Below are 24,469 nucleotides of genomic sequence, written 5' to 3' on the forward strand. Positions count from 1 at the left end.
GAAGTATCCAATGGCATCCTTGAGGTTTTGGAAAAAACATGTATATGCTTGCTTGTTCTCTCCATCTTCACTGCCGAAATCCAAATGATATATTTGCTTATTGCCATCCATGCCCGATGCAATATACATATACCCTTTGTATTTCCCTTTCAATGTAGTCACATCAACAGCCAACACGGGTCTTATGTGGGATATAAATCCCCTAATGCTTGCTCCAATTGCCATAAAGAAATATACAAAATTTTTATTATTGTCTGTTTTGAAACGTGTAAAAGTCTCAGGGTTCTTCGACACTAACTCATAACAGTAGGCAGGCAACTTAGCAAAATTCTCCTCTAGAGATCCCCTAGCACTGTTAAGTGCATACTTTTTACTTCTCCATGCTTTGTTGTAGCTTATATTCACCCTATATTTCTACAAAAAATCATGTTGAATTTCTTTGGGTTTATAAACACGTGCAATACTTTCATATTTAGATTTGATACATTGCCCGATAATCCGGCTATTGACCTGCTTATGTTCTCAATGCACGATATCTAACGAGCAACTGTGTACATTATCAAAAATTCTCACAACAAATATTTCTCCATTTTTAAATGTGGTTGCACGTAGTCGCCATTTACAAGTATTTTCCAGCCATACAACCTCATACCGTTGTGTAGTTAACCATGTCACCTTAAACTCCTTATTTTCACGCATGCAATAGATACTCAGTTTATTCTGTAAGTCATGTTTGTTGCGAAATAATTGTCCAACTACTATGCTCTCACAGCCAGTGAACTTTGATGAAAATATGGTCGTAGAACCACTTCTGTTGCTCGATGATATGTGGTCACTTGTAGCACAATGAACCCTAACATCATCAACTCCTTCATTGTTATTTCAGGATACATATCATTATCATTGTCCGGCAACTCATGATCAAAATCTACATCATTATGATCAACATCATCCCCTACTGCATTGTAATTCTCATCATGATCAATATTATGCAACTGCTCATACTCCTCATCGTTAGGAAATCGTTCAGCATTATCACCTCCAACATCAACTCCTTCGTGGATGTTAAATGATGTCCAGGCCCCACGAACATCAACTTGATCTCTAAACTGATTTTCTTGAACCATAATTTCTTGAGATGTAGCCTGAATAGGTTCAGTACCGGAAACTTATGGTAGACGAATGCCAATTGGAGGATAAGAAAAAGAATGAAGATTACTCCCACTATCCGAAGCAAAGGCTGTTTGATGAACATTTCTAGATACATGTTCAACTTTGAAATCACCTCAACATACAATGGAGGTCGTATCATTGTCATCCCTCCATTGCTCACTTCTTGAAGAAAGCATTTCACATCTCTATCACAGCGTATTTCTGTAGGATCCAACTTTTCTGCACATCGTTCATATATCCATTTTAACTTTAGTAAATATTCATTTCTATCTATCTCAATAGAATTGAAAATCTCATCCTCTAACTCTGATTTTGTATATCTCTTGCCGACGGAAACCATTATATTTTTACCATTTCGATATTCTCAATTACCACCATCATTTTGTACCAATATTCCATTGTATAAAACCGCAATTACAATATCATCATCTTCCATTTTACTATAAAATTAAATGAATAACGTTAAACTAAATCAATAAATATATAAAAATTTGAATAATAGTAAACAAACATATTAACTGCATTAAAAAAGTTGATTCTGTTTTTTTTTTTTTTTGGCCAAATATAGTTTTTTTCTACTGGCGGAAAACTGGCGAAAAATTAGTGAAAAACTTGCGAAAACTGACAAACTGGAGGAAAATGGCAGAAGTTCATCTTTTTCGCCAAATTTCCTCCTTTTTTTACTGTTTTTCGCAATTTTTTAGTTTTACACAAATTTTCTCCCATTTTCAAACCATATGCCACTTAAGTATCTTTAAACTCGCATATAACAGCTCATAAATTAATTTCTTACATACCTATATTAAATAAAAAGCTTAAAAATTCCAAATCTAACAAAAAATATAAGAAAAAAGAGAAAAAAACACATATTTCCTCAGTTTCATCTAATAAGAAAAAAGATAAAAATTTTACCTGAGTTTAGTTTCAGATATGAGAAAATACAAGAAAATGAAAGTGAGAGGAGATGAGATGCAAAGAGTGTTTGTGGCCTGTTAGAGAAACCCTTGTACAAAACATGAATGGCTGTGTAGAGTAAGAAGGAAAGGATAAAAAAAACATATTGCGTAATTTTCAATTTTGTCAAGAGTATTTTTATCCCAAGATGACTAAATTTTTTATAAAAAAAAATTATTATTTTTTAAAAAACCATTTACGGAATGACTATTTTTCGAAAAAACCCAATTTTTGAAACTATTTTAAATATATAAAAAAATAAAAAACATATAAAATATTTGGGGCCTGATCAATTGGGAATCTTGCATACTAGGCCCATGGTCAGGGCGGCCCCTTTGTAACTCTATGATATTGTATCGAACTTAATGTTTGTTTTTGTTTTTCTAATAAATTTGAGAGGATTCCATTTTTGAGAGGCAAGTGACAATTCTTTTGTTTTTTTTTTTTTTTTTCGGATACTCAAATTAAGTTGCATTTTTTCTTTCTTTCACATTTATATTGTATTGAACTACTTTTTATAAAATTTTGATATAATTTATTATTTTAATTTAATTTGTTAAAAAAAAATTGTATATTAGAATAATATAAGAGAATATATTTTGGTGAACAAAATTGACAACATACAAAAATTAAAATTTTACCAACAAAGTACTAATTGAGTTGGTAGTAGATTGCAATCCTAATAATTTTACCTGCTCAGGGATAGAATTTGAATTGGAGTGACTTTTGTTGGAAATGAAATACCTATTAATACTCTAATTCACAAATATAGAACAATATATGGTATCTTTTTATCTTCGAGTTCGAATTGGAGTGACTTTGAGTGGAAAACAAATGCTTATTAATGTTTTAATTCATGAACATCGAATAATATATGTTATCTTTTTTAAATTTCACGTGGCGCTTAAATGTTATAGGCAATATATATATATATATATATATAGATGGAAATTCTATGGTGAGGATGGTCTGCCTGATGATCACAGTATTAGTGACGGTTTTTCATAGTATTAACGATGGTTTTTTAGAAAATCATCATCAATACTATGAAAAACCGTTACCAATATTATTCGTATGAGGACAGTCCGCACTATAAATAAACGGACTGTATATATATATATATATATATATATCATTAAAAAAAAAAAGAAAAAGAAAAAGATTTCTTTAGCTGTGTTTAGACTCAGGTGTTCTGATGCCCGTAAGCGTTACGTACTAGCAGTTTTAGTTTTTGGGCCCGCAATGCAAAGTATTCAAAGCATAACATCGACTCAGCCTGACAAGGCCCAATAGCACAAACCAAAACATGGATTACTAACGCCCATTCAGTGGAAGACAAGCTATGCATTCATTAAACCTGAAGTTTACGAATATTATTAAGATAAACTTAAACCCCATAAAATTAAAACACTCTTTTTTTTTTTTTAATTTTAAACATAAAGATGGAAGGAAACCGAAGAAACTGATCTCAATTCTCAAAACGACAGACTATTCTTTTTTTTTTTTTTTTTTCCCCCTTTAGTTGGAATCGTTAGCTTTGACTTCTTTTTCTGCCGAATCGTTGGCTTTGACTTCTATTTTTGGGGAATCGTTGGGTTTGACATCGGTACCAGGAACCGGAAGCAACCCCTTTGCACGGCATGCTTCGACAGCTCCTGTGAACATGTCCTCTAACGTATACTTGAATTCAAACCCCAAGTCCGTCAGCTTCTTCGAAGAGAAATGTACCTTCTCTATGTTTTCGTCTATGCCTTCGAACCTGAAAATTAATTAAACCAAAAAATGTTTGCTAAATTAATTAATAAATCCCATTTATGATATTATTATATATTAAATTGAATTCAACGAGAAATCTTGAAGAGGAGGGATTTTAATTACTTTGTGGGAACATTGTACTCAGGGTACTTTTCCCTTAGCAATTTGGCAATTTCGTAGATAGTGGCATCGCACTGAGATGCAAGGTAGCGACCCTCAGCTTTAGGATTCTCATACACATAAATATGAGCATTGCAGAGATCATCCAAGTGAACAAATTGACCTTGCTTTATGATCCCATAATGATCTTTATTTCCTGTTATATATATATATATATACACATTAAAAAAAAAAAGAAAAAGGCGAGCGGAATTTAAATTTTAGTGGAAATAAATTTGAAAATTTCATCTTACTCCGAAACGATATATAATATATACTAATTGAAATAGAAAAAATTGGCATTGGAAAAATAATAATAATAATAATAATAAAGTACCAGTAATGGGTGAAAGACCGGTAATGAGGCTGGGTGGCATGGATGACATGAGAAATGGACCAACAACTAAAGGTGGAATAACACTAACGAAATCAAGGTTGTGTTCCTTGGCAAATTCCCATGCAGCTTTTTCAGCTAGAGTCTTGGAAACGAAGTACATCTATAAATTAAACACAATGCAAATCCACAAATATTAATTATACCTGACCAATTGATAAAATATTATTGTTCTAAGGTCTTTTTGGTGAAATGACATATATACATACCCATCCAGTCATCTTTTTGTTGCGGCAAAATTCAACGTCGCTCCAGCAGGTTTCATCGTACACTGGCTTTGTTTGCTCTTCAACGTCAATGGTTCCTGCTGATGATGTAAACACTAGCCTTCTTACGGTCTTTGCATCAACACAGGCTTTCATGATGCTCAACAACCCTGCTATTGTTGGCTTTATTACTTCGTTCTGCCAACCAATTAAGGAATTTGGTAATCCCTCGTTCAACTTAACTGTGCCAAATTTAAAAGCTAGTTTGATAATAAATTTCTTTTTTATTTTTATTTTTTTTAAATATATATAATTGATTACTAGTTCGTTAATATTAATTAATAATAATTAAAATTTATTAAACATATTAATTAATTAAAAAAATTAAAAATTAAAAATTAACAATATTTTAAATTGTGTTTCATTTTTAAATTTTTTTATATATATAATTAATAGAATATCTAATCACTATCAATTAATATAATAAATTATTAAAATAAATAAACTATATATAATTTAAAAAAATAAATTTATTATTATACGGGATCTAAGATTTTGATTGAGTGTGTCAGATACTAATTCCATAAATTTTAGTTGGAAAATAAATATATATCTTTTCAAAATAAGACTTGACACATAATAAAATGGATTGTTTTGGAATCCTGGTGGAGTGGTCCATCAAAACATTAGCAAATAAAGAGTCCTTGGCTCCATTTTACCTATTCTCTTAGTATTCTTGTCTCTTTGTCATTTTTATATTTCCAAATAAATTTTTTTATTATATTTCTTAATCAGCATTACGCGGAATTGTGGCATTATGATGCTTTCCCAACTTTGTATTATTGGTTATCGTTTTCTTAGGCAAGAAAGACGGTCAACATTGGGTCCCACAATTCGAATAATTTATACCAAGAAAAGCAGCCTAATATCAGAATGAAATCACAGACTACGACATATTTTCTACTCACCTTCACCTAATTTGTTCTTTTTTTCTTTTTTCTTTTTTTGTTTTCCTTTTTACTTTGAAAGCTCCGGTGATCTGCTTGACCCACTCTCCGATACCCATTAAAATTCCGATCACCACCTCTCTACTGAACAACAAAAGTACATAAAAGTTTTTAAGATTTTCCTTTTATGGTTTGATTGCATGACTAATGGCCAGCTAGTAAGTCATATTAGAATTGCAAATGAGTTTGAGCGTACGTCGTCTAACTCATAATCAATTCACACTATATTTGCATCTATACTATAAACTATTTTAAGTTACCTCAGGATCCTTGGACTCGAAATCCATGGGTGTGGCCACATGGAACACTCCGGTGCATCCTTTAATAGCTTCGTCAAAGCTTCCCTCCTCAGCCAGATCAGCCTTCCACAGTGTCAGGTGGGTCTGAGCCTTTGGCAATTCCAATAGATGCTTCACCTTCTTCATGTTCGCTGTACCAAATTATAAAGTTAAATTTCACAAACACACACACAAATATTAATTAACAAAATACAAACAAAAAAATTTAAAAAGAAATAATTTGAGAGCCGGACCAGGGTCACGCACGGTGGCTCGGACTCTGTAACCGCGCTCTAGAAGCCTCATGACGAGCCATGATCCGATAAAACCAGCGGCACCAGTGACACACACTGTCTCAGACTCAGAACCCATTTGCTGTTTTCAGTTTCTCTTACAAAAGATGGAATTATTAACCGGAAAACAGTACTAAAAAAGAAGGTTTAATTTGCTGGCAAGGCCGTTCTTACTGAAATGTCTGACTATAAATACTTTATATTATAAGATTATAATAATATGAGCCTTGACCTAACACACCTCACATGCGCATTTTAGCTTAAACCCTCAAGCCTTCCATAACGTGACTACCTAACGGTTTGCACGTGGCTGGTAGGTGATAGCTGCACGCTTCACTTGAGTCAAACTTCCAAGTCAATCTCAATCTGATTTTCAGAAGAGGAAGTTTCTAAATAAAATTGAAAAATACAGACACCAAATTTGTTGCATGCTCAGACATAATTTAAGCAAGCATTTTTCTTCACATTTGGAATGTGAAATTAATGTCAAAAGATTTAAATTATTATTGGACTAAATTTTCTTCACCGTACTGATCATGAAGTAAATCACTTAATAGACAAGGTTATGGTGCCAAAACTACATGGCATATTGTAAAGGGATCCAAACATCCCTCCTTGAATTTGGTAGGCACGGTAATCCACTGCTTATGAAATAGTTAGGTAGATGTATTAAGCGGACCATTGAAAAATTTTGTTCGGTGGAGCTAGCAGAGAAAAAAAAGGATCGGAAATTGGAAGATAGTCAACACCATAAAGCACTGTATAACCCCCCAGGAAAAAAAAAAAAAAATGAAAACAAGAAAGAAAAAATGCTTTTATATTTATATATATATATATATATATATATAAAAACATATATATATTAGAATAGGAGATTCGAATTTCGATATGCCTATAGAAACAAATAATTTTTACTACTGAATTTTTATCACCGAGCTGTTTCGTATTAATAAAATAAAATTGCTTTAATAAACGCTTAGAGTAATAAAAAAAGGATTTGGATTTTTTATTAAATATAGTATACACAACGAAAACAAAATTTTTTAGTTTCTCATTTATTTAATATATATATATATATATTTGAAAGGATATATATATATATATATATATATTTGGTAAAACATTTATTTAGTAGTTTATTATAGTAAGGTTGACTCGGATTAGTATGCCAACCACATTCACATCTGAAAAATTATAAATTTTAAACATTCAAATAGAGGAAAATTTTAAATTTTAACATTAAAATAGAGAAAATTATTGTAAATAATAAATATATATCTATAGATAGAGTTTGTTGTAATTTCTTGGTTTTTTTTTTTTTTTTTTTTTACCAAATAAAGCAAGTGATATTTGTACAAATACAAGCATCGTTCACAGGCCTGGTAGTATAGCAGCCGTTTTGTAGTGGTGGGTCGCATATATCAAATGGTATACATATGCATTGCCTTGTTTTATTTTCAAAAACTTAATAATAAATACCGGCTAATAAATCATCACATTATACATGATTATTACAGATGTTGACGGATAATAATAAAAAAAATATATATATATATATATATATATATATAATATTGAATATAATTTCCATGTTTATTGTAGTGATTGGAAGAGACTTTGAAATCATGTCCTATATAATGCATGTTTCTCTTGGAAGAGATTTAAATTATTGATGATATGACGGTTTTTTTCTTGGAAATCGATATCAGGTATTTTGCACTTCATATAATTAGTCACTCGTTCGTGACTTGTACCTTTCATACCACGAAAGATTTAGACACATTTCATATATACATACACGTGTGTGTATGTTGTTTAACAATTATACGAAATATTGTCCCTTTTTTTTTTTCTAATTATCTGATATTGTAATGAGGAAAATTGTTTGTGGTATGAAAGCAACATTTTGTAAGTCAATTCACGAATTGACTTAGTATTCTAAGTAATCTAATTACTTAGAAAATTCACGAATTTACAATTCATAAACATTTTGTAATGAAGAAAATTGTTTCTAATTATCTGGTATTGCCTTTTGCAAATAAGTACTAGTTTTAATTATTATCGAACTTACCCCCCCCAAAAAATAAAATAGTATTGTATTCGGAATAGTTCAGTTCAGTTGGCAATCACAGTTATTTATAACTTTCAAATTTTGGGTTTAAGTTCTGATATTAAAATATTTTTTCCCGACTTATCGAAAAAGAGAAAAAAAGAATTTACCAAAAAAATAGTATTCTACTTGAAACCTAAAAAATGTTGCCCTGTGACTTTTCGTATACTGATTTCTCCATATAATTGGTCTTTTACTTTTCTTCATCATGATTAATTAAGAATTATTAGATCTTTATAACTGCATGATATACATAGAAATTCTAAATCAGAAATTGGTAAAAAAAAAAAAAAAAAAAACGCCATTAGAATTTTATTTATTAACTTTTGAATTACTTTAAACAAAGTTTATATATATATATATATATATATATATGAGTGCTCTTAGAATTTTAACATTTTATTAACTTTATGTAGATATCATATATATTTTTAAATTATAATCCTTAAAATAATCTAAAACTTAATAATAAAGATAGCCGTCCAAATAGAAAAATTATATATATTAACTAAAAATAAACTGCATATAATGAATAAAAATGGTGCAGAAATGTTTATCTCCAAATCTTTTCTTTATGATAGTGTTAACATTTGTCGCGGAATACTTCTTCCAAACCTGAATTAATCGGTGAGAACAGAGAAGCTTTAGCCCACAAACTTTGTCAATGGGCCTTTAGTGTAACAAATATTGGTCATTTAATTGCCCATGTCTCATCCAAAGAAAAGAAAAAAATCCATTCTTTTCACGTCAATAATTTTGCTTCCAACTTCTTTACTCTATACTAAATAAATTACCAATTATACACTTTTAATTTTTTTCCTTTAATAGCAGAACCTTTTTGGTAATCGAAGAAAAAAACAAAAAAACAACGCTCTAGGAGATGCTTTTTTCAACCTCATGATCCGATCTTTTTCAACCTCTACATACAAGTTGATTCCAATTTGTTCTCTCTCAAGCTTGTCGACATATTTCAATTCTTTTTCTGTTGGAATCATATATATAGCGAAAGTTTGATCGAGATTGAATAAAGCATGTGATAAATTATGTTATTATCCATTAATTTTACTAATCTTTATACGCAGGACCTTCCAAACTATTCGATAGATTTACAGGTGGGCACACCTGATCACAAAAGAAACAAAAAAGTTAATCTGAAAAAATCCTGAAACTCACAGTTTCTGTTTTTATCTTAAGGTGTTTTTAATTATTTACTAAAATCTCAATCTCTAGAAAATAATACATAAAACTTATTTTCTGGAGGCTAATAAGCAGTGTATTTATATACTGCTAACCCTAATCTTCCTAGGGCTTCATAACACCTTGGGCCCATTTAATGGGTTCTTTCTTGTATCTTAATAATCAGTTAAATAGGCTCTGTCCTTTAATGAGTTAGTTTGGAGATCCCACGACCCATTATTAATCAAGACTTCTGATCATGGATTAGTTTGCTCCAAGAACATAAATCCAACACTTCCCACCTTGAAGCCTAAGTCATATCTGCAATCCTTCTCTATTTCTTCCAATTCGTCCAAGCTTCAATCAATCCTTTTCTGTTTCTTCTTATCCGCCCAAGCTTCAATAGATAATGATGACATTAACTGAGGTGGGAATGAGGCAACGGCACAAGAAGCTCTTCAATTAATGATCGAACTGGTTATGATGGAATGCAAGTTCTTAAGGAGGTAGTTGATGGATGTGGTGGGTGTGATTTGAGTTGAATCAAAACATATGAATTTTTGTTGTGAAAAAAATTTGTACATCCTGCCTTTGTGGAAAGGGGTTCCCGATATAGATGCGGATAATGTATACCTCATATCAATCCGAGGTTGGAGATACAAATTCAGCCCCTGTTGGTGAGGGGGCCTCTATCATGGGACAAGGTATGTAATTGAGCGCAAAGTATATTCAAAATCAAGTAAAATTACCTTGTCCCATCAAGGATGGGCCCTTTCCTGATAAAGATAAGGTAATTTTAATTAATTTTATCTATACCCTATCCTTGTTCTCACAGTAAAGGGTTCATTTTCAATAGAGATTGTCATGTTGTTTTCAACTTCGAATTGATATGATTTTTTTAAAAAAAAATATATTTTTCTCATTCTTTTTTCATATTTCCTTCTAAATATTTACAAATAAAAATGAAGATAATCATCAAAATAAAAGAAATTTGTAAAGCTACAAATCCTGAATATATCAAACATGTTAAATTTTTTGATAAGGTTCGATAATAATGAATGATGCAAAGCAAATCCACTTTTTATGGGTTTATTTAAATAATATAATAAATGTATTTTGGATAATTTGTTGGATAAAAAAAGTGAAGGGTGGGCAAAATTATCAAACATAAAAAAAGATGGGAATATTTAATCATTTTGACTGAGGATGGACATTTTTGTATTTTCCCCTTTAGATTATCTCTACGAGTATTAAATCAGGCCCATGTCACCACTGCCACCACGAGGTCATGTCATCTGCATGCTGATGTTTCGCATTTGAAAATTGCTATAGCTCGAGTTTATGCTAGCTATACATCATTCCATATTAAATGAAAAATTAGTAGCTTTTTTTCACAGTAAGAAAATAAATAATAGCTAAATAAGTACTTCGTCTTTAATAATAATATGAATATGTATATCTCGCTCCATGCCTTTCTTTTCCCACCGTAATAATATGATAAGAGTCGGTTACTTTCCCTGTGCAACGTGCAGTTTAAAAATCCGACAACCCAATTTGAAGAACTAGACTTTTTTATGGGCCCAGCAGAGGCCTTAAAATGGGTTACCAAAACTTAGTCCATTCGAAGCCTGATAGTGTTAATCTAAAAGTAGAGTATAAATCTCCCATCGTTTCACCTAGATGTGGTAATTTGGATTATGATACGGTAATACGGTTCAAAAACGGAATAAATGGATTTGAATTTATTATAAATAGATTTGGATCATAATCGGGTTAATCTGTTTAACACGATTATTAATAGTGTTATTTTCGGATTGATCTGTTTAACTCGAAATTGACCAATTACGATCCATTTATTAAACGTATTTCAATCCGACACGATTAGACACCTATTACAACCCATTTAAATTTAATTTTAAATTAATATTTTATCACTAATATAATATTTAATAACTAAAAAATATTGTAAATTAAAAATTTTATAAAAATAATTTTCTATTACTAATTTTTTAAAAACAAAAAATACATCTTTAATAAAACAAAAACATAAAAATAAAAATAAAAATAAAAAATTCGGGTTAATAGGTTAATTTTCTTGTTAACGGGTTAATAGGTTAGTTTTCTGGTTAATAGATCAATTTCAGGTTAACGGGTTAATAGGTCAATACGACCCGTTAAAATAATCGTGTTAAACGGTTCGTGTCGTGTTGATCTGTTTATAAACAGGTCGGGTTAGTGTTTTGGATACCTGACATTATTAATAAATGGGTCGTATTCGGGTTAGGCATTTTTGACACGATTATTAAACGGGTTGACACGAACACGACCCACGAACACGAATTACCAGGTCTAGATTCACCCCTAAATGTATAAACTACATTGTTATGAATGAACCAAGAGTCTGAGTGATTTCATTTTACAACTCATATTTTGAGCTCACAATTTTTTATTTTATTTATTTATTATTTGTTATTATTATTATTATTATATTTTTTGCTGTGAATCTAGTTGACACTCTTGTATATAGAAGCTTAAGATAAGATATGGTACCATGACAAGTATCCACACATCAATAACAAGATTTCACGGACAAGTCAATTTTATCCTCTACCTTCTAACGAAAAACGACAGAACTGGAATTGTTCAGGGCAAGGACATGTGGTTCATTGCACCTTCTGCATCTATAAGACCAGTTCTCTCAATATATCAATAATGTGGGATGCATTTTGGGTCGTTGGGGTACATGCTTTTGAATTATATATATAATCCCCTCCCAACCCAAATCGATATCCACCTCCGGTTGAGTGGTCAGCTCTCCATTAATTAGCCAAAATCCAAACCCAGACACATCGTAATTTACTGTTTTTGCTAAATTATCTTTGACGCTGCAGAACTGAATAATATATATAAAATGGAAAATTATCTTCCTTTTTTTATTTTTTTTATTTATTATTATTTTTTTTTTTGGGTGGTTCCTAGCATTCTGGCCGAATCAGATTGTGGAAGGAAGAAGGCACAGGAATTTGGGCAGAGACAGTGCGTCTCTGCAGCACACCCACAACCACAATTGAAGCCACGAAAGCGCGTCGGTGTTTGCTACTAATATATTATATTTATTATTCTATATATATTTTTGGTAAATATTCTATATATATATATATTTTTTGGTAAATTAGTAAATATTATATAATATATATATATATATTATAATTTGCATTTCTAAATATTCATATATTAAGATTCACATGCTCTCAGCTAATATATCTATATATCTATGTTAAAAAATTCACATGCATTGCTAATGAATATTATGACAAAATGGTTGGGAGTGGACCAGGTTATCACGTGTGTACCATACTTGCCGTCCTTTCATAAGGTTTGGATAACCGACGTGATCTGATTTCTGATACAACTTTTTATTATGAACCACTAGTTTAGAAATTGGATTGCTCTAATTCCTTGATTTTATTTTCTGCATGACATAATTAACATTAAAGATTACTCAACAGTTAACAGCCAGTATATAAGAGTAACCAAGCAACCAAAAAGGGGTTTAAAAAAAGAAGAAAAAAAAAAAAGAATAAATGTAGAAGGCAGTTAATTTAGAAAATAACACTTATTAGTAATCTAGTTATCCGAAAAGACCAAAATGCCACTTTAATATTGTTAATTACAATAAAAAAATGAAACTATATAATTAAACAAAAACCAAAATAGTATAATGACTAATTTATAAAAATGATATGAATCTTTATTTTTATTTTATTTTGCTATCTAATTAAAACCATATTAAAAGAAAGATAACAAATTCTTGTGACTTAAGAGAGGAATTCCACCAAATCAGCACTGACCACCAATCACGCAATGGATTTGCTTTCGCTTCCATTTTCTCTTTATTCTTTTTATTTTTATTTTTATTTTTTTGGTCTTGGTAATAAATTCTGGCCTTGAATCTTTCACTTTGTCGCCATTTATGTGTTGTGTGATCGGATGGGAATGTTCCTCGTATGGTACCGCCTGCATCTGGATCGTGTTAATTTGTCGCATCATGTGGCTATCAAGATCGGTCAACATCGGTCAACATGAACCATGTTTGATTTTCTATTGCAACTTGTCCACCCCGAGGTGACTTTACAAATAACGCGTCCTAGCAGCGGGTCGCATTCTATCAAACATAGGTTCAAAACATCGCCGTGATGTACGCAAATCTTTGAATGATTTATAGCTCTGCTTTCGGCTCTGCACTTTTCGCACATTATACTAACAAATCAGGGTAATAGCTGAAAATCTTTAAAAATCATTTGAGAAATTATTTCAAAACGCGAATCAACCACGAACCTAATTTGTTTTAAAAATTAAAAAGAAATATTCAGTTACTGTAAATTTATAAAAATTAATAGTATAATATTGCTAAATAAAGAATTATTCTGTGGAATAAAAAACAAAAAAATGAATGTTATATCTCTCGAAGTAGCATTCAATTAAAAAAGGGAGGTTTAAGTAATGCCATGCAACATGCGTATGCGATACGTGTACGTATGCAATTCCCTTTTATGTCTATATCATGTTATATGTGACCTCATGACTTGACACTTACGGTAACTCTTGCAGCTATTGAATGGAAAATTTTGTCCACAAAAAAAAAAATAATAATAATAATAAATAAATAAATTACCTCTATTTAATTTCAAGAAAAAAACTCTTTTGTCATTATTAAAGTTCACAGTTTTATAACATTTATTATGAAAAATGTAATGATGATAATTTCTTTTTAAAACTCTGCCATTGACATGTTCTCAATGCGAATGTAAAATGGTTGACAATAAATCTCAACACGTTGCTAATCAAATATATGATAATTTAAAAGAATATTGTGAGAAATATACTCCAGGTTTAGGGTTTAAAATTTAACATTGATGAAATCCCCTTCTCTATTGTAATGAATTGTAAGATTGATTTAAAAAAAAAAAAAATCTATGTTTGAATTGATTTGACTAGAAATAAAAAAAAAATATCTGACTTCTGCATTACAATTTAAATGTCAAATTACAATATTCAATATATATATATATATATATATCATCTCAATCTGATATCAACATTGGAGTATTTATCAAAAACAAAAAGATATCAGAGATGCTTTTACTTTTGAAAATAAATAAATAGGCTTTTTTTTTTTTCAAAAAAGAATATAAGTTTTTATTTCCTAAAAAAAAAGTTGATATATTGCCTATAAACTCTATAATATTTCCTATTATATACTGTAATATTTCATCATTGAACCTTTTACACAGTCCATGGTAATTATTGGAGGCAAGAAACATAGTCTGACAGTGATATATGGATGGCTTTATTGCTATCGAGAATTGATTACACCCAATCCATATGGAAGGACATCGATACCCCCATGAACTTTCATAGAGAATACTAGAAGGCCAGGACATTTTTGGCTTTTCAGTTAACAATAATTACAGCAGAAATAGTAGTTTAACTGCATAATTACATTTTTCTTAGCAAATAATTTATTACAGATACTACCATAAACATGTCTTGAATTTCTTGATATTGCATTTCTCATTTCTTTATATGGCCTTCAGTGCTTCATTTCTTTAGACATAGAAATAGAAAAAGAGATTAAAAAAATGAAAATAGAAAAAATGAAGCATTATTGCGGTTTGGTTTTCATTATTCTGCTTTTCATTCACAACCAGAGAGTGTTTGCAGAAGATGGATTTGTGAGGACCAGAGGAATCCAGTTTATAATGAATGGAAGCCCTTTCTATGCAAATGGGTTTAATGCCTACTGGTTAATGGTCGTAGCCTCAGACCCATCACAGAGAGACAAAGTTTCATCTGCCTTTCAAGAAGCTGCAAATCAAGGCCTTAGAGTTGCAAGAACCTGGGCTTTCAGCGATGGTGGATATAAACCATTACAGTACTCTCCTGGCTCTTACAATGAGCAAATGTTCAAGGTTTTGTGTTTTGTATATGCCTTTTTATTGAATCTTGTTTTAATTTTATTAAATTTTTAGATTTTTTTAATTTTATGTTTTCTAAATATTTCCATTCAATTCTGTTTTTCGGAAATTTTTTTGGGTCCTCCAAAGGGGTTGGATTTTGTGGTATCTGAAGCAAAACATCATGGGATTAAGATGATATTGAGTTTTGTGAACAATTATGAGAACTTTGGAGGCAAAAAACAGTACGTGGAGTGGGCAAGAAGTCAGGGGGGCCAGTCTATAGCATCCGATGACGATTTCTTCTCCAACTCTGTCGCTAAGGAATATTACAAAAACCATATCAAAGTAAATAACCCTCTTTCTCTCTGTTTCATTTCTTCTTCTTCTCCTTTATTTTTTTTTTTTAATATTTTGTTTCATACTTGGGAAAAGTTAGGAAAATCACAAATGAGTGGTTATACCGAGCACATAAAAACCATAAATGTTACTAAATGCGTTAGATAAAGCTTTTTCAGTTTTTAGTTTGTTTATTTCTTTCTTTATGATATTCTATAGCAATTAGGAAGAGTTTTTATTAATTGTTTGGTAGTTTGGCAAATGTCAGATGGATCACGCCTTAGTAGTTGGGATTAATTAAATTCCTATAAAAATCAATATATTTTTCCAAATTCAAGAATAGCTTTATTAGCATTCTAAAGATTGTTTTTTCTTTCTTTCTTTCTTTCATTTTTTTTTTTCCCTAAATACCTGTTTTGCGGCATGTTATTTAATTATTTATTTTGGCTAATAAGCATAGTGGTTCAATTATAAAAATTTATTAATTTATTTTTTTATTTCCATATTATGTGACAGACCGTACTCACAAGAAAGAACAGTCTGACCGGCATTGCATACAAGGATGAGCCAACCATAATGGCATGGGAACTTATGAATGAGCCCAGATGCACCTCTGATCCCTCAGGAAAGACCATTCAGGTTTGGAAATCGCACCCACCTTTTGTTTAAGATGTTACAATATTCTTTGCATCAATTAATTTCTAAACTTTGCATTAATTAATTCTAAACTTTACATTAATTAATATGTTTTAAATTTTAGGTGAGCAATGCAATGGTCTTCCGTTTCTTTTTAGTCTTTTATTCTTTACCTTATTATACCAGGAATTTCAGTTTTTAGTATCTGATCTGGTCAAAAGAAAATTTAAATTAAAAAAAGATAATAACATAAAAATGACTTTTTTTTTTTTGGAAAATGTGTGAGACAATTTTTATTTATTTGGTCAATTGTAAATTTTATTTAATTTTTACACGTGTCACGTTTACATCAACCGAATTCTTTATTTTTTTATTTTTTTATTTGTTCTGTAAATAAAATGAAAAAATAAAAATAACATAGAGAGAATTTATACCTAACCTGTGAATTAGGCGTAGCGTTAAGTTTTGATTAGTTGAAGTGAAGCATGGTATGCATGTGAGCTCACACTTGCACAAAGCTGAGCTAAGCAAAAACAAGTTGCTTCACGGTTCCACCATTCAACACTGCATTGAGCAAAACAAATATGAGGGGCTTAGTAGTGGGTAAAGCATTGGCTTTTTTAGATACGAATTTAAAGAAGAAACCAAAAATTACGGGAAAAAGTCTTTGTCTATTTCTTTATGTTCCCGGACCAAAAGGAATGGAAAATAAAAGTAAACAAATAAATATTACAATATTATAAGTTTGTCTTACATGGTGGCTTGCATTACAGAGATAGCATCTTTTATGGGAAAAATAAACTTAAATCGCTTTCTCCCAATTCCAATCAAAGTATAAAAAATAAAATATTTTGGATGGAAAATTGTTTTTATTGCTTTTATATGCGTGTCAAAATCAGAAGGAAAAACTTAAAAAAAAAAAACGATATACGAATGTTTACTGTGTTATATTTGTCTCAAAGGCTTGGATTACAGAGATGGCATCCTACGTAAAATCAATAGACAGCAATCACTTGCTGGAGGCTGGTCTTGAAGGGTTTTATGGGTCATCAAAGCAGCAAATCAATCCAAACTTTCAAGTGGGTACAGATTTCATTGCAAACAATCAAATTAATGGCATCGACTTTGCAACTGTTCATTCTTACCCAGATCAATGGTAAAACTATACACCTTCTCTAGTCCATATACATATATGAAAAAAATTGTTTATAATGTCCTGAAAATTGGTTTAATTTCTTTGTATGTGCAGGTTATCTGGCTCAAGTTTTGAAGCTCAACTCTCATTTCTGAACGGTTGGGTTAGAGACCACATACAAGATGCACAAAATGTACTTCAGAAGCCCGTTCTCTTTGCTGAATTTGGCAGATCTTTGAAAGAATCAGGATATAATACCAACCAAAGGGACCAAATTTTCGACACCGTATACTCAGCCATCTACTCGTCGGCTAGGGGTGGAGGTGCAGCTTTTGGTGGTCTGTTCTGGCAACTTCTAGTTGAAGGAATGGACTCTTACCGAGATGGGTACGAAGTCATCTTGAGCGAGAGCTCTTCGACTGTTACTCTAATTGCCCAAGAGTCTCAAAAGCTTGGTCATATTCGGAGAATGTATGAAAAGCTGAGAAACATTGAGAAGTGGAAGAAAGCAAGGGATATTAGAAGGGCCCAGTGGTGGGCTGGTGCAGGGAATAAGGTTGTTGGTAAAGGAAACTAAGTAACAGAGTGCTTGTGAAATTGAGTGTTTAATTATGTGCTCCAAAAGTATACCAAGCATGGAAGCTTTCTCTAATTTAACCGAAAAAAAGAAGTACGTTTTCTCTCAGAGATGGTTTATATTCATTCAAGAGAGTTTAAGCTAATAGAGTTTTGTGACTTTATTGATCGGATTGAGTTCAATTCCTAAAATTCCTATCCTTGTAATAGTCCTGTGAATTCTAGTACAGATCAAAGCAAGCTTTTATTAAAGCAACTAGTAGACTTTCTTACATACATAAAATGCACGTTTAATTTACATCTAAAAGAGCAGTTCGTCTACATGAAGTTGAATAAGGAACTTTCTCAACCTGAATATGTGTCGCTTTCGAAGATTTGATAAAAGATTAAATAACTGTTCCATCTTTAATTGTTGCATTCTTCAGTATGACTGTGATACCAGACCTAATGTAGAATCCTTCCTTTGGCCTCTCTGCTTCTTTAACTCCCTGACAAGTCAAATCAGTTCATATGGTAATTTGTCAGTCAAACAAACACGATAAATTGATTTTGGATTGTTTAAATTCCCAACCAAATTTACTATTTAAGGGTCAACTAAAGGTATACTTACATCACCATTTGTGATCACCACATTTCTTCCAATCTTGGCATTCTTGTCAATGATACAGTTCCTTTAAGAAATTAAAAAGACAAATAAAAAAAAAAATTCAGCTATGGAAATTTAGACTAGGGTAATTCTCATCTTATCCTTTGTGTCTTAGGTGCATGTGTGAAAGACATTCAATAAATGAAATCATACCTGATTTTGGTATCCTGCCCAACACCAATTGGAACTTTTCCGTCAGCTAGCAAGGACGCAATCTCGGACTCGGTTTGGTAGTAGTCTGCACCCATCATCATAGTGTCCTGCAAAGAAAATAATCAAACTACCTCATCTGTGTCTAATCCCAAAAAATGCAAGGCAACAATGTCACGCTCATGGATTAGCTAATGAGTGGAGCTTATGGAAGCAGTTCATTAGCTTGTACCAAGGAAACATGAAGAAGAATGACCTAGCCTTCTTCCAGTCAATCTCTCATCAAAGAGAAGCACTATATTTTTAGGCCAGTATAATCCCAAACAGAAAACTAGAGCCGAAAATGGCAGCTAACCTTTAGTTCTACACCTTGCTCCAAACGTGAACGCACACCCACTATAGAATGCTCTACGCTACATTCCCGCAAGAAGCAACCATGAGAAATTATTGCATCCAAAATCTGCAAGAATCAATTTGGTCATGAAAATACATACAGCATAGATGAAGCCATAAACTGACTTAAGCAGCTTATACCCTGCATTTTTCAACTTTGGTTGGCGGCAAGAATCTAGGAGATGTGAAGAAAGGTGTCTTTGGATCATAGAATTCAAATTTCGGTGGCTGCATGGAAGAAAAATAAATGATCAATTCGCAGAGCCATAGCTGATTTAGTCATGTAACTAAACAATTCAAGTACAAAGAGTTCTACATTTTTGCATGAAGTTGATTTCTAAATTACAGCAAGTGACAAGTTAGGGCTTCAAGTTGTGACAGTGTTACAAAATAACTGGCAGTGATAAAGGTTTGACAGTATTACTGACCTGCTCTGTCAGGGCCAAGTTGGCAGAAAAAAAAGACTCTATGGTTCCAATATCCTCCCAGTAGTCATTAAATAAATATGCCTAACATTGATGATGAGTTCCAAAACTTAAATATGTCAATTATGACAAATTTGTAGGATTGAAAAGATCTAAAACTACAATGAAAAAGATGATATTTATTTGTAATGCCGTCTTACTTGGACATTGTGATCTCTCACAGCTGATGGAATAATTTCAGAACCAAAATCATTGCAAGAAGGATAGCTCCACCTTAATAGCTTTAGTAGGACATCAGTCCTAAATACATAGACACCCATCGATGCAATATAAGGGTATTTCACAGCATCAAGCTTAGAGAGACCTAGAAGAGTGGTATCAACTTGCTGCAGATGAAAAAAATAGTCATTATTAAACTAAGGCAGATAATACACAAGCTAGGATGAAAATCAGTGCAAACTCTTTTCATAATCCTAAATATTCAGTTGAGGGGCAGGAGATAAATTAACATCAAATAACAAAGGAAAGTTTAATCACCATTGCTTTAAGATCAGGGCCCTTTGGTTTCTCAGCAAATTGAATAATGCGTCCTGCATTGTCAATTTTCATCAAACCATAATCTGATGCACGACTGCAAGAATATTCAAACCCACAAGAGAATAAAATATAAGTTAAATACAAGCACAAAAACAAAAATGGAAGGATGTACATTTAGAAAACTAGGAATTGAATTTCATACTTTAGTACAATATACAACACGGATACATACACATAGATGATAGGTTCGCTATTAGTTACATGAGACATACCCGTCATCCATGGGAACACATGAAACCGTTATATCAGCATTTGTATCAATATGCCTCTGTAAGAGCAATGTATCTTGTTATTAAGGATCTTCTTATATTAAAACGGGGGTTAAAGAACTATTTTGCTAACGATGAATTGAATAAATACCTGCACAAAATCCATATAGTCCATCCGGTAAAGATGATCACCGGACAATATCAAAATGTGTTCAACATTCTTGTTCTTGGCATCCTGCAGGAATAATTGAATATCATTTACTCTACTCAAGACTACTCTTTGAATAAGCGAAACCATAGGCACCCACCTCAAAGACCCATATAAATTGCCTCACAGCATCAGCAGTTCCTTGGAACCATTTCTTCCCTCTTTCTCCTGGTGTTTGAGTTGCAGCAAGAACCTGTTTCTCCAAGAAATATTCTATTACATTATCACATGACATGCTAAGACTTCCACAAGAACTACAATCATCACATGGCATGCTAAGACTACCAATTTCTAAGTTCATTATCAGTAGATGGCAACCAACCGAGACATATAATTAATGAAGGTCTAAACTATTTCCTATTGCGTAATTTATCTCACCTCCACAAACCCATCTCCAAAATTCACGCCATTTCCAAAATTGTAGGTACGAGCAAGGTGCCGATTGAGGGAAAACGAGTTAAACTGCGTTAATATGAATATCTTTTTTATACCACTGTTGATGCAATTACTCATTGGTATATCAATCAGCCTATAACACCCTCCTATTGGAACCTGCAAATCCGACCAAAATGCTTGTAATCGTCCATGTTGAACATAAGTTTTCAACTAATATTCACAATCCACATTTGAAAACCATTGAACTTTTCAAGATGGACAGCTTGAATGAAACAAATGATAGTGGCATCTTACCGCAGGCTTGGCTCTTCTGCTAGTAAGAGGAAACAGGCGAGTTCCAGCACCTCCACCCAATATGATCGAAGCTACATTTTTGGGTTCTGCTTGTGGAGTCTCAAAAATTGGTGCCTGAACGGTCTGAAATCAAAATTCAAATTCAGTAAAAGTTGGATACCCACATCAATTTCCCAAATGCTCTTAGTGTCAAATATTTGGTAATTACAGTGATTTTGGCTTACCACACTCTCTTTGTTTATATTCGATGTGAGAACTGAATAGGACGCACCAGGCGTAAGCTTTCTAACTCTGCTTTCGCTTTTTAAACTCTTCAAAAGTTGAGCACTCAAACCTCTGCCTTTCAGACTCCCCCTGATACTCTCCCCCCAAAATCCTGTTCCTCGATTTCTAAAACCTTGTTTGCTTGCTTTAACTAGATGCACATTACCATTCAAGTTCGCACAGCAGGAATCCATGATTGAACCAACCACAAATCAAAGACCCAGACGGCTTTCCACAGGTTCCAGTCTAGTGTGCAAAAACCAAAATGAACGAGGAATCTCAGGAAAATCAATTTACAATATAGCATACCATGAAACAGGAAACAAAAGAGCTACTTTCAAAGAGAGTAAAATGTGTTCACACCAACAAAAAAGAAAACGAATTCCAAAAATAGCAAATACCCAAATATGATTACCAATGCGCAGATCACAAAAAGAGTAGCTTTTGAAAAAAAAAAAAAAAAAAAAAGGGGCACCCAAATGCAAATAAACAATAAAAATAAAAAAAATAAAAAAATAAAAAAGATCAGATTTTTATGTAACCTCAAAGTCTAAAGTCGTAAGTTCACTCGAATCGCCAGATTTTTGGAAGATTCCCAGCACCGTAATCAACTTGTCCTGCTGAAGAAAAAGCAAGTTGGCGCGATTGGATGTGTGGCAATTGTAATGAATAGGATGATGAAAGTTGATATTGCCCCTCTGATCTGTCACGAGAAAAATCTCAATCTGGCTTCAATATTCAAACTCTTTTCGCATTTTTCAATATGGGAAATGAGACTGCGGGGCTGCACAGTAGTGAGTGTTGCAAATTTCAAAGGTTTGAACGAGTCCATCATAAAATCAAACTCTATCTATTTTTAATTAAGCACTCTACCTATTTTTATTTAGCACAACTTTTTCACACACACACACACACACACACACACATATATATATATATATATATGCATATATATATATGCATAGACTACAAAAATCCTGGATTTAAAGTTAAGGTGGGTTCACAACTTATAATTTATAATGAAGATAAAAAATAAAAAAAATGCGGTGCTTTTTGAAGTTTATTAAACTCAAGCTGCGAGTAGAATATTTATATTATTATATATATGTGCACATGCAGATCCGAAAGAGGAGATGTACGGCCAGGAATCAGAGAGCGTGAGTTGTGCAGGTTTAGATGCGTCAGTGAGAGAAAGGTAGAGATTTTTTTTTTAGCGTAAGATAAGGATGACACGTAGCAATGACAGTCCTCCCGTGGCGGTCAATTAAATAATTGAAAAGGACACCTTACAGAGTCTATGTGGCTGTTGATAGTGAACCGCTATGGAAATGGATGGCTAGTATTACTTTCCAGACTGAGGTTGAAGTCACGTTCACAGTGGCTATTAACTTAGTATCTCTGTCCCTTCGCTTAACCCCACCTACACCTATTCTTTTATTCTATTGGTCAGGACCAGCCAATGTATCACGCCTTATGCTACGAGTGCACTATATGATCAAAGTCCCAATTGAAAATAAAAAAAATAAAATTTGAGCTATTAGTCGACTTGATGGTGGATGATTTATATATATGTATTTTTTTTTTTTCTGGGTGTAATTAGTACAAATGATACTTGATTAATGATTATTCTGATATATTTTTTAACCGAAAAATATAAATGCTAAATAAAACTTTAGTTATTCTCATGATTTAGATATAGCATGTTTTTCAACTGGAATTAACAATTAGAAATTCGGATAGCTCTCTTTAATTAACAGCACCAACTTTATTTTGTTTTCCTTTTATATATCATTTTTTTTTTCTGCAAACATATAGTCTTTATTTTGGATTTTATAATTAACGAACAAATCTTCAATTGGTTGTGCATTTATACTATTTAAAAATTAATATTAGCATTTTTATGGGACATCAATTGTTATTTATATTAATCATTACAAATATCTTTAATAAATAAGAAACATGGTAAATGGCAAATACTACGTCACACATCATTTAAAAGTTTAAATTTAAATTTAAATATTAATTATATCTTTACCTAATGATTAATTTTTACTAAGTGGATATCTCTGATTTAAAATCAAAGATTCTATGAGATTACCTAAAACTTATTATCTTTATATATAATATATGGAGTTTTTTTTTTTTTTTTTTGGGTGAAGCATAACATATAAGTTAATTTTAACTACTCCAAGTGACTTTCTTCCACTTTTTGAATAATACAAGTCTAGATAAAAAGAAAAAAAAAAAGAACAAGAAAAAAAAAAACTAATGTAAAAAGTTGTTAAATATGTGGAATCAAAATATTGTCGAGTCTGAAATATGATTTTAAATAAAATATATTATATTATAATATATATATATATATATAAATAAGTAATCAAAAACACATATTCAAAAAATCAGTATGAAAAAATAAATAATCCAAGCAACCCATATGCAAATAAATAATGAAAATGAAAAAAAAAATTCAAAATTTTTATATAACCTCAAAATCTAAGTTTATAGGAACCTAAGATTTTTGGATGAGCCGATGTAGCAACATAAGTTGCTTTTGCCAATTGAAAAGAAAAAACAATGTTAAATAGAGATTGAATGTATGGTATCAGCGATAATAATGAAGACGATAGGCGATGAGTTTAAGGACGGTGAGTAGCTTTGGTATACCCTGTGATTTTTTACGAGAAGAATCTCAATATGGGCTTCAATATTCAAACTCTTTTTTCATCTTAGCAGTATCAA

The 24,469-nt window shown here is 31.7% G+C and overlaps 3 protein-coding genes across 4 annotated transcripts; 1 reads left to right on the plus strand and 2 right to left on the minus strand.

Moving 5' to 3' along the window:
- Positions 1–3,478: 3,478 nt before the first annotated feature.
- Positions 3,479–6,400, minus strand: LOC107420289 (dihydroflavonol 4-reductase). Its single transcript, XM_016029219.4, has 6 exons — positions 6,181–6,400; positions 5,909–6,078; positions 4,645–4,839; positions 4,379–4,538; positions 4,006–4,198; positions 3,479–3,886 (listed from the first exon to the last, which is right to left on the minus strand). The coding sequence occupies exons 1-6, from the start codon at positions 6,296–6,298 to the stop codon at positions 3,646–3,648; spliced, it is 1,077 nt and encodes a 358-aa protein (XP_015884705.1). The 5' UTR covers positions 6,299–6,400; the 3' UTR covers positions 3,479–3,645.
- Positions 6,401–15,060: 8,660 nt separating this feature from the next.
- LOC107420267 (mannan endo-1,4-beta-mannosidase 7) lies at positions 15,061–18,316 on the plus strand. Its single transcript, XM_016029177.4, has 5 exons — positions 15,061–15,477; positions 15,613–15,810; positions 16,318–16,440; positions 17,400–17,593; positions 17,687–18,316. Exons 1-5 carry the CDS (start codon positions 15,148–15,150, stop codon positions 18,147–18,149), a joined length of 1,308 nt encoding a protein of 435 aa, XP_015884663.3. The 5' UTR covers positions 15,061–15,147; the 3' UTR covers positions 18,150–18,316.
- A 51-nt stretch (positions 18,317–18,367) lies between these two features.
- LOC107420179 (glucose-1-phosphate adenylyltransferase large subunit 1) lies at positions 18,368–22,837 on the minus strand. Of its 2 annotated transcripts, XM_048475566.2 has the most exons (15): positions 22,273–22,820; positions 21,691–21,976; positions 21,467–21,589; positions 21,155–21,328; positions 20,877–20,969; positions 20,720–20,803; positions 20,572–20,627; positions 20,300–20,393; positions 19,963–20,148; positions 19,766–19,846; positions 19,479–19,565; positions 19,300–19,404; positions 18,948–19,054; positions 18,759–18,819; positions 18,368–18,636 (listed from the first exon to the last, which is right to left on the minus strand). In XM_048475566.2, exons 2-15 carry the CDS (start codon positions 21,922–21,924, stop codon positions 18,535–18,537), a joined length of 1,587 nt encoding a protein of 528 aa, XP_048331523.1. In that variant the 5' UTR covers positions 21,925–21,976; positions 22,273–22,820; the 3' UTR covers positions 18,368–18,534. The 2 variants fall into 2 exon arrangements, with proteins under 2 accessions (XP_048331523.1, XP_048331524.1); XM_048475567.2 differs by lacking the exon at positions 19,766–19,846 and having other exon boundaries at positions 22,273–22,837.
- Between the last annotated feature and the right edge of the window lie 1,632 nt (positions 22,838–24,469).

This window comes from Ziziphus jujuba, chromosome 5 (genome assembly GCF_031755915.1).
Source record: "Ziziphus jujuba cultivar Dongzao chromosome 5, ASM3175591v1".
NCBI classification, from domain to species: Eukaryota; Viridiplantae; Streptophyta; class Magnoliopsida; order Rosales; family Rhamnaceae; genus Ziziphus; species Ziziphus jujuba.